This window comes from Protopterus annectens, chromosome 2.part0, assembly GCF_019279795.1.
Source record: "Protopterus annectens isolate FY-2018-M chromosome 2.part0, PAN1.0, whole genome shotgun sequence".
Taxonomy (NCBI): domain Eukaryota; kingdom Metazoa; phylum Chordata; order Ceratodontiformes; family Protopteridae; genus Protopterus; species Protopterus annectens.
Genome location: NC_056728.1, coordinates 1808731336 through 1808748627, shown reverse-complemented (window position 1 = coordinate 1808748627; position 17292 = coordinate 1808731336). Strand labels below are relative to the sequence as shown.

Here is a 17292-nt window from a genome sequence, read left to right as displayed (position 1 = left end):
CGTTAGCAGCTGAAATACATTTGTATTTTGTTTAGAAGAGAGCAACAAAAATTAAGTCAAGTCAAGTCATAATTTGAGAATGATATGACAAGAGTCAAAGAAAGTAGGAAATCTTGCAAAGTCAAACAATGAGCAAAATGGCTTGTCTTTATAATGTAAACCAGAAGAGACAGAGAAACCCTGTCTGGAAAGCAAAACTGGCAGACTTACCAGTTAATGGGTAATAGAGGAGGAAAAAAAAAACACCTAGCATGATACAAGGAAATATCAGAAAAGTACAGTATATTACAATAAAGCTACTCTGCATATTGAAATAGGATAAAATGTATCCCACCCAGGTTTCCCGATGAGGTTGCCCCTTAAAAGTTCCTGTCCCAAACTATAGATAATCTTAGACATTTAAGAAGATTCATGTGGTAGTGACTACCTTGAGTGCCTCCTCATATGGTGGAAGACTACAGAAAAGAATGCAAAAAAGGATTTCCTATTCACAGATTTCAAGAATTCTCAGCACTACCACAGAAAAGAATAAAACCAAGAAAGTTTAAAATTGTATTTTTCAGAAACACATTGGAAAAAAAAAAAAAAAAAAAAAAAACCACTACTGTAATACCAATACCATATAATATATATATAAAATATAATAATTATAACATATACACCAACACACAATATATACACCACATAATGCCTATAATTACAATAAAAACAATGGCATTGGATATCAGAAAAATCTGAGGCACGTACCTGTGTGGTTGACACGTATGCCTACAGTAGCAATATTTCTGTCAGGACTGAATTCAGACACTCCATTTCTGGCTTCCACAGTGAAGGTATAGTTTGTGTGAGCCTCTAGATCTGTGACTGTTATAGACGTGCCCCTGACACTAGTCGGGTCTTCAGAATACCGAACACTTAAATCACATGGCCTGCAGCTAGCCTCTTCCATTGGGCATTGTTCACAAGTCACCATGTAGCTGACATCAGTTCGTTCACCAGTATCTTCAGGTGAGGACCATGACAGTTGGACCCTACCACCCTTGCCAACTGCAGCAAGGTCAACAGGTGCAGAAGGAGGACCTAGAGAAAAAAATCCCATAAGTAATGGAAAAAACACAGTAAGAGCACAATTCATGATATTATTTTAGAAGCTAAGCACAAAATGCACACAGAAGGAATAGCAGTCTGCAGATACCACCCAAAAAAAGCTGGAAAAACACATACACTCAAGACAGCAAATTTTAAAACACTAGACTTCAAGAGGAGACATTAATCAAGTCATTTGACCAGACAACAATCCGTGGCAGAATCCTAAAAAGGTCTATGTGAGTGCTCTAGCCAGATTAGCAGATGCACACAAATAAAAGGGAAATTCACTTTGTCAAAGTATTTATACAGACAGACAGACGTGGCGTGAAAGGCACATACATAGGTTAGAACAAATATACTGCGCATGCACACAATCACACACACACACACACACACACACACACACACACACACACACACACACACACACACACACACACACACACACACACACACACACACACACACACACACACACACACGTGTGGGAGCAAACATGCATGCACAAACACACAAAAGCTCAAAATAAAGCCTTTCTTGACCACATGTGGGGGTGGGGTTCCCCTCACCTTTTACCCTGCATGTTGGGGTAACTGCCAAAAGTCATTCAAGCTTTTGTAGTTTTTAAATAGGCAGTCAGTAGCCTTTTTAAATAATTAGAAATTTCATACATAAAACATGAAATATATACTGCTCGTGCCCACCTCAAGTATGACTGTTTATTAAGAAAACTGTATAACATTTGGGGGAAAAACTACTTTTTCAAATGCCAAAATCAGAAATCCAACATGTGCAACACTTGGCAAAAAACTACTTTTTCAAAAGCCGAAATTAGAAATCCAACATGTCCCATCTTCCTTCTCATATCCCCAGACTGGGGCCAAAACTACTTCCTTAAAAACCTATAGGATAACTGAAAGATGTAACACTTGCCTAAAGGACCAAACACTCTGGTGTGTCCTGGCAGCACAGTGATCTCCCCAGAATCTGACAGCATCAGTCGAAGCACTGTGGTGACAGGTGACAGACTTTTCTTGGTCAGCTGTGAGGTCACAAAGCAGATACACTGAAGGAGGAGTGGCTTCAGTTTTCTGCCATCAGACACAGTACTGCCACAGGAACCACATCACTTCTTCTCACATCACTTTGCAAACTGAAGAAATCCAATAAAAATAACTCATTTGTAAAGACTGATTAATGCAGTGCTGCAATCCACATGTTTTGAAGTATAAAAAAAAAAAATACACACCACTGGGATTACTCCGATTTGAGCATAAAAAACATGGGGAGGAGCATGCCTATCCTATATGGGATTAAATTGCCTAGATTTCTTAAAAATAGTTTCCCCTGAATTTTGACCAATGATGTCACAAAGGCTTACGTCTGGAAATCCCATTTGGTTTATAGAGATAAAGCACCTCAAAGGTTACCTGCTGCTAATCAGCTTCAACCCACAGTCCTAGGCTTGAGTCCCTCGGGGTTCATTACCCTACCATGTCTCAGAGCAAAGTCAATAAAACCAGACACAGCTAACCCTGTTAGTAAAGTCTATAAAATGAAAAAAGAATCCCACATAGAAAGCACAGATCCCCTCCTTGCAAATTATATACAGATATTTGCAACTACTTTTCACTAACATGCAGTTCAGAAAAAACCTTAAACACTGCACTTACGTGTACATGGCAGATTAACGGAGTCTGTAGTCGCTCTGTAGTAGCCATTCTGACATGGACATGATGCAGCACCTTTATACGAAGGCAAGGTGTGATTGGGGCACCTTAGGCAGGGTGACTTCGTGACATCTGACTTGAAGAATCCAGGTTTGCAAGCTGCAAGACAGTTTTACAGGAACTGATCATTACCTAGTCTGTGTAGCATTCTTCGGAGTAATAACACTTCAGCAGCCAGTGCAATACAGTGACTACTCATTTGAAAAACAAAAGACAAACATACCACACTAAAAAAAAAAAGTTAAAATTTTACAGAACAGACTAACCATTTTCTTTGAATTTGGTAACTGGGTAGTTGGACTGGTACTTGGACCTCTTACAGCCACAATCTGGCCAGAGTTGCATATACAAAATCAATAACATACATTAAACAAAAATGTGCAACACAAACATGAATTTGTTTTTCTAGTATACAGTTCATAGTACAAACACGACTTGCATGAAGACCATAGCACATAAGACACATGGCAAACTTAGCTGCAACAGACAGAACTAATCATTCCTTCAAAAGTGGACATGAAAGTCAGTTACAGAAAAAGGAAAAAAAAAATGGAAGTGCAAGTAGAAAATTAATATATTACACTAACTGCATGAGGGAAAGGTATTTGAATCACTATGTGTTAAAGATGCATAGTTTATACCTAGGACGTGGTATAACTCGTGCACTTACTTGTTTAATTGCTGGTTTGGAGACAGGCTATCTTGGAAAGTCAATCATAACAGAACACTGCCACTATAAAAATTATACAATGTTAATTAACATTGTGCACTTCCCCAAACTAAACAAAAGACAAACAGTAAAATGATCACAAAGGGATGAAGAGGACAGTTTCAGTATGCTCGCAAAGCTATGGACTGCGCAGTGGTGCAGTAGTGTTGTGGCCTCATAGCAAGATGTTCTCTGGTTCAATTCTTGGCTGGAGTGCCTTCTGTGTGGAGTCTGCATGTCCTCCCTGCATTTGTGTGGGTTTCTTCCGGGTGCTCTGGTTTCCTCCCACAGTTCAAAGACATGTGTCTGGAGCTTTTCTCCCCGGGCCTCTGCTGAAAATTGGCTTTGTTCCAAGTCAGACTTTGCCGGTAAACAAATCAAAGAAATCAGTATCAGAGCCAACATACCAAAGGCAGACTTTGCCTGCAGCTAAATCACAGCATTAAGAAAAAAAAAAAAAGCACAATATCCAATAAGTAGCATTTTAATGTCACTTACGTTGCATATTAATTTGAATTTTTTCTAGGCATGCAGTAAGAGCCCATTAGTATAAAATAGGTAGCTTTTTTAATAAAAAAAGTCCCTTCAGGCACAACTGCATATCTAATAAAGTCATGTTTACATAAAAGAAATGAATGCTTCTGCTCACCAAATTAAACTTAGGTGCAGTAACAGTAACAAGTGGCCAATACAAAGTATAATCCTCAAGGCAATCCAATGCAATGATGTTACCATTGCCACCAAGTGACTGATCTGATAAATACAAGCTCCCCTGCTGCCAAATGCAATGAATGAAATCTGTCTCCTTGCAAGAGTGGGGGGTGGGGCGGCAGATTATAACAAACAGGCACCTCTCAAACAAAACAGGAACACAGCAGCTGGTACCCATTATGAAGGAGCCTTGCAGTTGGATCAGAAATTAGAGTAAACATTTTTCTTTCCTTGCCCTCTCTCATGCAAGTGGCGATTCACATTTAGGGTGGCCAGAACCTATGACCTAACAATGCATACTGGACAGTGAAACACTATTAGGAAGTCTCCGCTCTCTTAACCTCATAGCCTTGAGACAAGCTTACTGGCAAGAAAAGACAGCCACTGTAGAGAGAAAAAAAAAAGGACAAAACTTCAGCAAAAATCCAGATAAGAAAAAAAAATCCAGCAACAGAAAAGGAACACGATTGTCTCAACATGTTTGCTCACAAACCTAAAATTTGAAGTGATGTCTGTAAGAGGTGTGTGGGCAGTGATCTTCCCCAGCTATATTACAGGGCAATGCCATCTCCATTACAGAATGATGATCTACTGGTTTGTGTTATGCTGAAAAGGAGGGTACAACTTACATTTTCATGAACACACTGAGCCTACAAGGGAACAGATTACACCTGCACTTCTTGGGTGTAGAGCTAGGCTGCAATTAGCACCTTTCATTATACACATGCATTATGCTTCAAAGGTAAGTACAACTTCACTGTCAAGAATACACAGAGTTTGAGGGAACAGGTTACTCTCACATCCTCAGGTGCACAACACATCACTCAGTTAAGTGCTGTTTACCTGCAGTGATGTGCATGCTGGATGCACAATAGTCCTGCTGGGTCCGACTGCTGGTAGACTGTTGTCTGAATGGAGCTGTTAAAGTGCAACAGAGTTGTACTTGCCATTTACTCCTGGCTACTAATTTGCCTTTGCGTCTCACCTTTACCTTTGTACCATGTGACTGGTTGACAGCAAGCTGAAGCACTGCCAAGTTTTGACAACAGACTTGCTGTATTACCATCAGCCCAGTCCACTAGTGTCCATGGATACAGCTACACTGCTTCTACCTATGAAGTTATCTACTGTTTTTGAAAGGCCAGCTAACAGAACAGTGAGGTGTAGATGCTTTTGTTCTGAAGGGATGGATAGAAAATTAGAGTCCGTAACTCCACGACACTACTGCAGATTTCCTCTTGATAGGTAGAGTCTGTAACTGCACTACAGCTCCTCTGCTGTAGAAAGCCATGGGAAGCAGGTATGCAAAGCTGTGTTATCAGTCTTAAGTTAGGATGTGTGGCTCGTATGTTCTGCAAGCTAACTACTGCTAGTTACCAATATGCATCTCTTCAGCGAACCTCACTTTTGTAAAGCTTTCACTGTGACTCGCCTACAAGATACAAGATGAAGGGTAGGTTTTCACCATTAGAGAACACAGGAGGTCCAAATGTGTGACAGAGAAGCACACAGATTATGGTGCGACAGAGAAGCACACAGATTATGAGGTGCCATCAGCAACAAACATCCAAAGTAACTAAAGCTACTTGGCAACAGAACGCACACACACACACACACACACACACACACACACACACACACACACACACACACACACACACACACACACCTTACAAATGGAATGCGACTAAAGTTCTGAAATTCAGCTTCTGTCACATCTGAATTGGGAGGGGAGATCACTTATTTACCCAAAAAATAGTCATGGCAAAGCAGCAGTAGAACACACACTATCTACACTATTGCGTAGTATAAAAATTACTTTGTTTAAAAATGTGTTGTGGTATAATCATTACTATACATTAGCGGCTGGAAATCTTCAATCTATTTCACTAAAAAGCAGTGTTAGGTAATTTTCAGGTACTTTTCATTAAGTAGGGTTATGCCAAGATGTAGCTTTATAGTTTTTTTTTTTTTTTTTTTTTTTTTTTTTTAATTCAGGTCCACTTTGCTGGTAATACTTCACTGCCACTTGCGTATTACTCTCCCAAGGCTTTATGTAGAACATTTTCTGTGGCAGGAGAGCATATGTTTTATGAATGCAGGGTTTGAAGTTTTTCAAGTTTCACAGTGAATGCAGCAGAGTTGTATTAATTTGATAAAATGAGATGAGGGATAAAGGCTTCAGGCCTCATGCCCTCATACACAATATTACACCCCTTTATCAGTGTACATTGCTAGGGGGGGGGGTTGATAATAAATCACCAATAGATACACCCCACCCCCATTTTACATGGGGCAGGGTGCTCAATCAACCATAATAAAAAAAAGACTACATTTTACAGCAAGCCACAGCAACTAATACAAATACAGTTAACGAAATAAAGAAAATTAAATATGGTAATATGGCTACTTCAAAGTCATTAAAATCAGCAGGTTTAGTTGACACGTCATAGTAATAACATACTATGGTTATTTCATAATACAAACACAGTTACTTCAAGATTATCCATCAGCAGTTGTAGGTGACAAGTTATAGCAATAGCACAGGAGACCATCGCTCATAAGAGATGGCTAAAAATACGTTTTTTCCTATTTAAAACAAGAGACTTTCCTTAACAGAGAGGGGGAAAGAGAACATAGTGTGTGATGCTTACAGGTCAAGTCAGTGACAGAACAGGAATTATGGACCAAACTGGAGAAGTAGGGAGAAAGTGCAAGGTTGAGAGAGAGTATAAACAGGAATGACAGCAGTAAAAGTGGCAAAGTAAGAGGGCCGTGTGGTCACCCTGGAGTGACCAAGGATCTGCTTTTGCAGGAGTGAAAACCAAACACGCATACAAAATCTTAAGAAATTCACAGTTACATCAAAAGAACACACAAACACACAGTAAAACTTAGGATGAAGAAATTTTACTTAATCAAAGGCATATCCCAGCAGTTAAATGTTGCAATTTACTATTGGCCAGAGATTTCCCATGGTTATTGGTGCACAAAACTACACATATCTGAAAAACAACAGTCGCTGCATAGTCGGCAAACATCATATATACACTTCAACTCTTACCGTATATTGCAAATACACAGATTATCAGAAACCTGCTAGGATCGGTCTCCTCAATAAATCTGTGCAAAAAACATTATAGTTGTAGTCACATTCCAGGAAACAGAAGCCTCAAACTAGGTTACTCCCCCAAGCTTAGAATATGGGGAGTTCATCTAGATTACAACATAACATCCATATCTAAAGCTGGGTTTTATTTACAGTGCAGACAGACCTTCAGAGGCTTCAGAATGCACATAATATCAATATGGCATGTTACTTTCTGCTCCAGTAGATTCCAGTTCATCACAGACACAATCTGCACAAGGTCATTCTGCATGCCATAAGGACTAAATGCAAAACTGTTGTGTAGTTTAAACAGTGGTGTGTGCGTTTGTATGGGGGGGGGGGGTTGCAAGACACCACACACTGCTGTCATAGCACTATATGGGATCAGATAAAGGGTTACAGGGAAACTACCCCTCATATTGAATCTGAAATCAGTGACCTTCATGCCAAAATAAAAGTACACAAGTGAACAGATCTTTAATGGAACATTTTCAGCCACAATCCAGGGCACAAAATGTAATTTTATGCATCACATTTTAAGAGTATCCAAATAACTTGAACTGTTTTGTGGAGGTGGGAGAAAACAGCAAACAGATAAAGGAGAGAAACAGAAAAAGACAGGCAACATACCATTTTTAATGAAATAGTGACATACTATGAAAGATATGGTTCTTCACTACTATCATCACATTAAAACTATGAAAGCATTCTTCATTTCTGGCATTTTACTAGAGGCCGGATGAAAAAGATACTTGCAGAATAATATTTCTCAGACCTCCAAAATCACAATAACTGTCAGTACCACTGCAACAAAAAGACATTTGAATATTTCACAGGTGCTGTGATCACAGAAACAAAATCGTACATTTTGGGCCCCAAACTGTAAATAATGGGCTAAAAGGGCAGACAGCTAATATGCAATTTATCTTCTATTAGATTCAGGAATGGCAAGTACTCATGAATTCCAAAGGCATACCCGGTGTTTTGTATCCAATCCCCAACTAAGCCCCAAGCCCTCCTACGGTCCATATGACAAGCAATAAAAAGGGAGGTACTGCAGTGAATGAGTGGGAATCTCTTGAACTGCACTGACATCACCCTAATCAGATACAAGTGCCGTGAACTCATCCTTCTTACTGAATGCGCTGGTAAACATCCCACCAACCCTACCCCCAGACAGGAACAAGATTACAGTCACTAAACAAAGGGAGTCAGACAAGGCCTCAGCAAGATCAGCAGGACAGATTGCAATCTGTGAAAAGAACCCCACCCCCATTCCATCTCCTCTGGTCCCAACTAATAGCTTACAATTGTTTTTTTCCACCTCACTTCCCACAAAGGCATTAGCTACTGCCAGTCAAAAGCCCTGCAACAACCCAAATGGCAGGGAATTGTGGGTTAGTCCAGCTGCTCTGTTGCTACAGGAACTAGGGCAGGCGGCGGTAGACATCTTCTGCAAGGTGAATGCATTTACATGATTTTAAATGTACTAAAATGCAGAAAGACAAGTACCAGACTTTACTTAACAGTAGCAAAACATGTTTCTCAAGCAACAGTTACCAAGTTCTAACTTTGTCTGGCCTTATGAGGCATAGGACTCAATTGCAAGTTGACGGAAAACAATGAAAGCTGGATTCCTTTTGAGCAGACCCAGCCTACTACAACAGTAGGTCAATGCTCTCTACATACAATGTCTAATCTGTACTCACATGTTTAGCTCCTAAAATAGCACAGCAAGTCAGCAAAGTATATATATTTTTTGGAGCTTAGTACAAAACACACGTCACATCACAACTGCATTTTACAAAACAAGACGGGCAAACCTGTAGTCAGAAGTCTTGTGGCAGCAGTAATATCATCCTAATGATTAAATTACTTGTTACCAAGGTAAAAGAAGACACTTAGCACAAGTCAAGACATACAGCATGCATATGGTTAAGTAAGACCATTCAATTTGTTTTTTTGGAACTACCCAGGGAAACCCATTTAGATACAGCAGAACATGTAAACTGCACATAGATCAGATGGAAAGACATAGCCTGGAGACATTAAAAAAGAAAAAAAGAGATGGCAAAGATTATCGTCAGTTTGTACGAAGTTCTACGGTTAAAAATGGAAAGTACCAAGGGTAAGGATGTGTCCCTGTTTCTTTAAAGGCTTTGCGTCTCCCTTCCTTTAAAAGCTCTGTGTCATTTCAAATATGCTCAAGTTACTGCACTTGTAAAGCCAACTGCAAAAAAAGGTATCTGCCTTTTATGGAAGAAATACTGATGTATACACTACAAAGATCCTACTACTAAGCAAAAAAAGTAATTAAACACAGCATCTACAATACCTATAAGAAAGAAAACAAGCAAAAAGTGAAATATTAATACATTTGTTAATCAGGTAAATGGACTGGTTAAATTACCCTTTTTAACCATAACCTAGAACAGCATTAAAAACATGTTCACAGTATCATGCTGAAAAAAAATGTGCTACACAACAACTGAAACAAAATGTGCTACACAACAACTATGAGGGTCAACAAGATGAAATGTTTGCAGTGTAATTCAAAGTAATGTGATGTACTTAATTTACTGAAGTAATTTTAAAACAGTGACAATAATTCTCACTCAAATGTTTAAAGTCAGAGACAAATTAGAGACCGTACTTTTGCACAAAGTTAGAGACACCTAAACCCAAAATGTTGTAGAACAATGCTGCCACTATTTCATAAAAAAAGTCCTTCCAACAGCAGTAAAACTATTTAAATGCTTGACTTAAATAACCAGATAAAATTCACTGTACAAATGTTCACTGACTATAAAGATGACCAGCTAAAGGAGCAATTGTTTGCCAATAGTAATGCATGTATACGTGTGTGGGTGTGTGTGTGCGTGTGTGCACACACGTTTGTGTACGTATATTTTTTTCTGGTATACATGTATTTAGCCGTCCGTTACCTTGACGACGTACCAAATGTCGAAAGCAGTGCAGCAGGTTCTCATATATCCGAACCGGAAATAGTCGAAACACACAATAACCCCCCCTCCTTTTTGACCCATGGTAGCGCTTGTTTAGGTAGTAGAGCGGTCAGAAATGTCAATTTTGGTGTTTTGTATGACATTCCGGTTGTTCGCTACTTTAAAATTTGACATTATGGTTCGGAAAAAACTAACGTTTGGAAATTGTGTCAGCGACTAAATGCATTTATACCTTTTTTTTGCATGCTTTTTGCCACAGCGCCCAACAACCACAAAATCTCTCTGTAATAGTCTTCAGTCTATTTGCTGAGAGAATTTCTGCCCAAAGGAACAGTCATCCAGATAGCCATTGCTTCTGCCATCATCAGCATCCCAGCACTAACCTCTATGGGTGGGGTGGGAAACACTTGTGAACATTTCCATGCAATTGCATGCTTGTGCATGCTTCCATATACCCAAAATGAAGGCTAGTGCAAGTTGGTGGTTTGGTGAGAAAAACACATGGCCACAGTTAGTTTGCAACTGCTGGCCCTCTTCCACAATCCTTCAGGAGGAGAGATCTCAGATTTGCTGTGCACCCTCCTAGAGGATGGACATGTCCATTCTTTCTATTCCATCTCCATCAGGACACAAATTCACTAACTGAAACCAAGTCACATAGACTATCATGCTTTACCCTTCTATTCCAATGTTACTAGGATCCCTTAACATTTTTAGCCAAAAATCAGTTGTGTCAAAACAAGACTGCGGCATGCTTTGGACAGTTGTTAAATATTGCATCAAGAGTAAATGAAAGACTTTCATCTGAAAGAAACAACTCCAACTTTAGGAGGGGAAACACACACACACACACCTTTAAATCTATTTCATACTCTGTCATTTGCAAAAATTAGACTTGTCAGGAGCAGTCAGCATTTAGAACAGCAGGCAGCTGGTACAAGTAGAAAAATACCCCCACAAAAATCACTTGTTTCTGCTTATACATTTGGCAGAGGGCACCAACACTGAATGTTCAGACAAAAACAAAAGTGCAGAAGATGTCAGGTACACAGTATGGAGAATAACATTTAATCATACTAAACAGAAGAGAATGCTCCAGATTTTTTTTTCTTTCAAATGAATCACTAATTGAAAAGGTACTTTTTAAAACACAGTGTAACGTTTGCCTAATTTCCTGCACATTATAATTCTGAATCCTCATTTTCATTATTTAGAAGTTCAGCCAAAATGTAGTGATCCCCCCTTTCTGTTCAATATTTAGAAGTTCAGCCAAAATGCAGTAACCCCCCTTTTCTGTTCAATATAGGTAAACACAGAAACAGGGAAAACAACAATAAAATGTAAACTAGGAGCTCAAAAAATTTAGGCAAATGCCATCAGTAATGAGTTCATAGACAGCCAAATCCTAGAGTCTGTCCATGTAGAATAAAATCCAGTTTATAAGCATTGTGGCTTTTTAATAGTGTTTGGTGGACAAGCAATTCCTGAATAATGTCTAAAGTGCAGGTTTCTAAGGTTTAAATCTAGACACCTCAAAAACATAACTATACAACTACAAAAATAATGCATGTATAGAAATAAAGCAAATTTCAGTGCAACAGACTTCACCATAATCCAAATTGAAAAGCACAGTGCTATTCTTTTCATGTTCACATCTAGCAGCTAAGGACAAAAAGCTCTAAGCTGTTGACCAGATTTCACTTTGTAGTCCTAGATTTGATTCACTCAATTCCTCCTTTGCCTGCTATGCAAGTAAATCAGACAGTATTTCTGGGATACCCTGGATAACAGGTATTTCAGCCTAGGAGACTACCCAGTTATAAAATAAAACCCACGCAATCTGTATGTTTCATGAAATGTTAAAGAGATTTAAGAGCATGCACACGCAGACTGCAAAATGTTTTGAACACTGTACTACCCTGTAGTGAAAACTGCAATAATTCAGTTCTCTGACAAAATAAATGGCACTACTAAAACAGAAACATTACAGAGCCTAAACAAGTTTAACGGCTACAAGAAATTCTTCAATTTGAGTTTCCAAAGATGTATTACATAAGGAGAAGCAGAATGAGGAGGTGTGGAATATGAATGCAGAAGCTGGCCATATGAAGTATATGGAGAGAAAATAAAATAAGGACAGAGATCACAAAGAAACAATAAGGATGATACAAGTACATTCTACAAGCAGCACAAAGGACATGGAGTGGCCAGCAGGAAAAGGCAGAAATGTTTTGGCAGGTGGGCCAAAGGTTGCATCTAAAAAGCAGCAGTACAGTGTCAGAATTCAACAAAAATGCAGTAGCAGCACAGAGAATCTCTGTATCCTAACTAAGCCAGCCGTTCTATGCAAGGTCCAACTGATAAGGGACTAAAACGTGGACTCACTGTATCTTTCTCCAGAACCATGACGACTTATCACATTTATTTAAATATGGGAACTTCCACTAAGGGCTGTGTGTGTAAAAAGAAACAGCACTTTCGCGCAAGTATGCTTGTTCTTCTGGTCATACTACAGTGTGGCAAGGGAAAATTCCTTTTTCCCCACTGTAGTGGGACCTCAGAGTGAGAATATTAAAGTGGTGGGCACAGCCGCCACATCGGGGGGTGCAGGGTGGCTTGCCCTCCTGCATTCAAGTAGATTGTGTTTTTAAACATACTTTATCGAAAGCGCTTTTGTTAGTGTGTTCGGTGGTTTTGGATTCGGTCGATCAAAAGTCCTAGATCTATATCTATATCTATATCTATATATATACACACACACACACACACACACACACATACATACATACACACACACACACACACACACACACACACACACACACACACACACACACACACACACACACACTGCAACAATCACCAGGAAATTAAACTAGCTATTTGTGCAGACACCAATAAACATTAAAACATTAATTCCTGCCACCAAACATGATTTTATAGCTGGTCATAAACTTACTGTAATCTACATACAAAATAAAATAAATGCTACTAGCTATGGAAAAATAACGGCTCAAAGAATCTGTTTTTAACCTCAACATAAAACGGCTTTGGCTTCAGCCCTTAATACTTTACCCTTCTTCAGCAATTATTTGCCCCAACATGGGTGAAAAAATATGAAACTGAACAGAGCATTTTCGCTTCAGAACACTGCAGGGACCAATTCTTGTCCCCATAGTGTCCTAAGTATTTATAAATGGCATTACAAATATATATCCTCTCTATGAAACCTCTATCTTCCATAGAGCGGAAAACTCTGTATTACACAAAACTCTGTGTTACACAGTGTTATGTTCAGTAGCGACTATGTTGCTTTGTAATATTCTGAATGCTTCTGTATTGCTGAACCGCCAAATGTCCAAAGTTATAGCTGAAAAGGAGCCAAGAACCAACCCACCTACATGATTAACAAATAAAACCTATGCAGAGATTTGCCTCAAAAGGTTGTACAAAAATGGGGAGCAGCTTTTGAATTCTAGCAGTACATCAGAGTGCATGTTCTTCATGTCTTTGCTATACGTATACGGGCAGAGATTTGCATCAGAAGACAAACAGGAAGGAGAGGAAATGCTTTTTCTTTTAAAAAGGTCATCTATTTCTACATCCGGATACAAACAAATGTAAAGAAAAGAACATGCCAGCCTGCACTGGCTTACAGGTAAACAAAGCTTTTAGTTTCACCACAGACTATTAAACCCACATCAACAAACAAAATCTCCCACAACAGAAAGAACAGGATACCAAATTCCCATCAATTACTGCAAACTATGTACATGCTTTTATCATTTAAATGCAAAAATATACCAGTCATTATTCATTTTTTTTTTGTAATATCAAATATCAGTTTCTCAGACAGTATTGTGGGACATAATGCTGAAATTTTACCCTGTTCAAAATTCGTTGATATATTATAACCTCCCAACCCTACCCAAAGAACTTTTTCATAACAAACCATGAATACCACCATATAGCTGTGTGGGGGGAGGGAAATTGAGACCTTAAATAATGCCAAGCAAGCTACCCCTGACTAAAACACATACTAAGAGTGCAGAAACAGTGGAACAGAGAAAAATTGGGATATACTGCTGCTATACAGAAAGCTACAGAGCAGAATGAGATATCATTCTCTGGTGGATGCCATAGACGTGCTGCTCAGCAGTTCAGCTTAGTGCGAGCTGCACTAGACAAAATAAATATAAGGGCCCTTAACAGATTTACATGTCTAAGGATCCTTCACCTGAGCAGTTTTAAAAACTATGCAGGTGAATGCCCAACAAAAACACAGAGCTCTCTACATCCATACAGACACGCAAATCCAAAAATGTACAAAAATCCAAATACGCATACAAAATCTCAGAGTGGTAGGTATACAGATCACAAACACCTTAAAATACAACATCTAGCATTTAAACAATTCCAGACTGCTTACTAAATGAGCTTCCACTTTCCATTCTGGATGACTGCTCAACAATTAAAATTTTCAGCAACAGTCTGAATTTTTTTTTTTGTGCTGATATTTTTATATTTTATAGTAGCAATGCATTTCATGGAACTTCATTTAGTTGAATCAGAAATCACTGACAAATTCAAAGAATATATTTCACTGAAATCACATTTCTCAGAAAACTGTAGACGTCTAAACTCCTGTTGGCATGACATAACCCCTGTTGGAGTGTGTGATTTGTGTTTGTGTGGCAGAAATTCAGTGCTTTTTCCTTCTTTTCTCCGCAGTTGTGAGAATGACAAACACTCTATGCATGGTCATTCTTAGCAGACAGTGCTAAAACTGCCAGCTTTTTTCCTTCTTTCAACTAGCCACAGTTTGGCAGTGTGAGATCCAAATGTCACTTTGACAGATGCAGAGCTTCATAGCGTTGCACCCACCAAGTACTGTGCTTCTCACTGAAGTCACATCTTTGGTAGGGGGACAGCTAAAGCAATGACACTCTGCACTATAAGCTAAAGAAATGGGTGGGCACCTTACACACACACAATCTACTACTATATACAGTCACAAAGAATGCTCACGAAAATTCTCCTGGACTAGCAATGTGGAGCAGCTTCACTCTGCCCAGATTCTCTCATTACAAAACAAATATGCAACACAGATACAGCCATATACTTGTACATTTTCTGCACTGCTTTGTGTGAAATTGTTCTCCAGTCTTACACAGTTCGGTCATCTATGAAGTCACCATACTGTGCAAGAATCCAGACAAAGTAGTGCCAAGGACTTAATCTGCACAAACCACACCCACAACCTACTGCACTTAACACGTGGCAGCCAAATCTCTTGCTCCTCTGTGGAGCACTGCTGCACTGCCAAGAGTAGGCTTTGTGACTTGCAAAATCATAGCAAACTACATAGGCTGTCTTACCTACTGCTCCCCATATACGAGCATGGAAAACAGTTCACTGTAAGCAAGGGGTGCAAAATATCCACATCCTCTCAAGGTAAAACAGTAATGCTCAAGGCTGCTACTAGCAGAATGTGCAATGCTAGAACCACAGGCATTCAGATTTGATTTGTACAGTGGGACGGGGGGGGGGGGGGTGAATGCTCAAAATGGAAATTCTGCTTACTTTCCCACAAAATCAAGAATCTGTTCAATATAATAAGAAGTGTGACATGATTAAGGATTGGTAAGAGAACAAATTACGGAGCTGCTACTAACTTGCCCTGCCTCATAGATATGCTTGATGCCGGTTAGCCAGGGGGTTTGTGCCAGTGTACGGATGAAGTGTCAAGGAAAATAATTCAAGGATAAAAACAAAACATACAGACACCAAAGTACTGCTTGTAGGATTCACACCCAAGACTTCTGCTTTGAGATGCCTTGCATCAAATCTACAACAGCCTCTATACAATGGCCAGATGCAGCATTCCACGGGACTGAAAATGAACCAAATCCAGCTTCCAGCCAAATGCAAGGGATGAGGGAAACTGCCCTTCTGGCAATTTGGCAAGTAATGGGTGCAAGACGGAAGCCAACCCCAAAATAGCATACAAGACTACAGCACCAGTTCAGTTTACAACTGGCACATCTTCAGAACTTGTATCCTTTTCATACTGCATGAAAAAAATGTTTAGGTGTGCCAAACATACATAAACGAGGTCTTAAAAAAGGTCCACCATTATAATTCCAGCTAGATAGCTTCCTGTACCAGCATACAGATCACTAATATCCAGCAATCCATTATACTGCTTCTTAACAAGCACTACTGTAAGAAATAGTTTTCCTATAGGAAATTTGCACACCTCTGCATGTTCTGATTTCACACCTAGGCCAATCAACTTGGACAAAAGGGAATTAATATATTAGTCTTTCTCTAAGGTAGTACAATGGCAAGAAATAGTATATTTGAAGAGTAAGGTTTTTCAGGCCAAATACCCACACTGCAGAGTGTAGATACCACTCAAAGGTGTTGCATGTTAACTGTTTTTATTTGCAGCAGTCACAGGGGAGGTGAACACTGTAGCTATAAAGTATTTTTAACTAGCTACAGAGGAAATCTGAGGGATACCCTGCTTCAATACACATATTGTACTATTTCAACAAAATTTTGCTAGAAAAGGAAAAAAAAATCAGGTCAGTCCATGCAAAAATTGCTCATCAACATGAGGAAAGCTCGATGCAAGCATGTCAAAAGGAATCATTTCAACATTACATTTAAGTAAACTTATTACTGCAGGGAAAAAAATTAGTTTACACAACAAACACACACATATATATATATATATATATATATATATATATATATATATATATAAATAATATATCAGAACAGCCAATTGTTTTGAAAACAAAAATGTTCCTTCTACATCCCATGGCTAAACAGAAAATATAGAAACTGCAGTCCTGAAAAACTTTGTTCTTTCTGCTGTGATTAAAAAAAAATAATTGACTCAGTCTGTGGGTCTAGATGGCAATAGGTACATACTGCCCCTGCGAAGTTAAAGAAAAGCCTATCTGCACA

At 39.0% G+C, this 17292-nt stretch overlaps 1 protein-coding gene across 1 annotated transcript in view; it reads right to left on the bottom strand.

Annotated features, from left to right (window-relative positions):
* Window positions 1–17292, bottom strand: part of EPHA2 (EPH receptor A2) — an 82289-nt gene that overhangs the window by 36631 nt on the left and 28366 nt on the right. The window contains exons 4-5 of the mRNA XM_044061847.1: window positions 2763–2918; window positions 748–1080 (exon numbers count right to left, since the gene is read on the bottom strand). Of these exons, the coding sequence (XP_043917782.1) occupies window positions 748–1080; window positions 2763–2918 (489 nt within the window). The remainder of the gene's footprint in view (window positions 1–747; window positions 1081–2762; window positions 2919–17292) is intronic.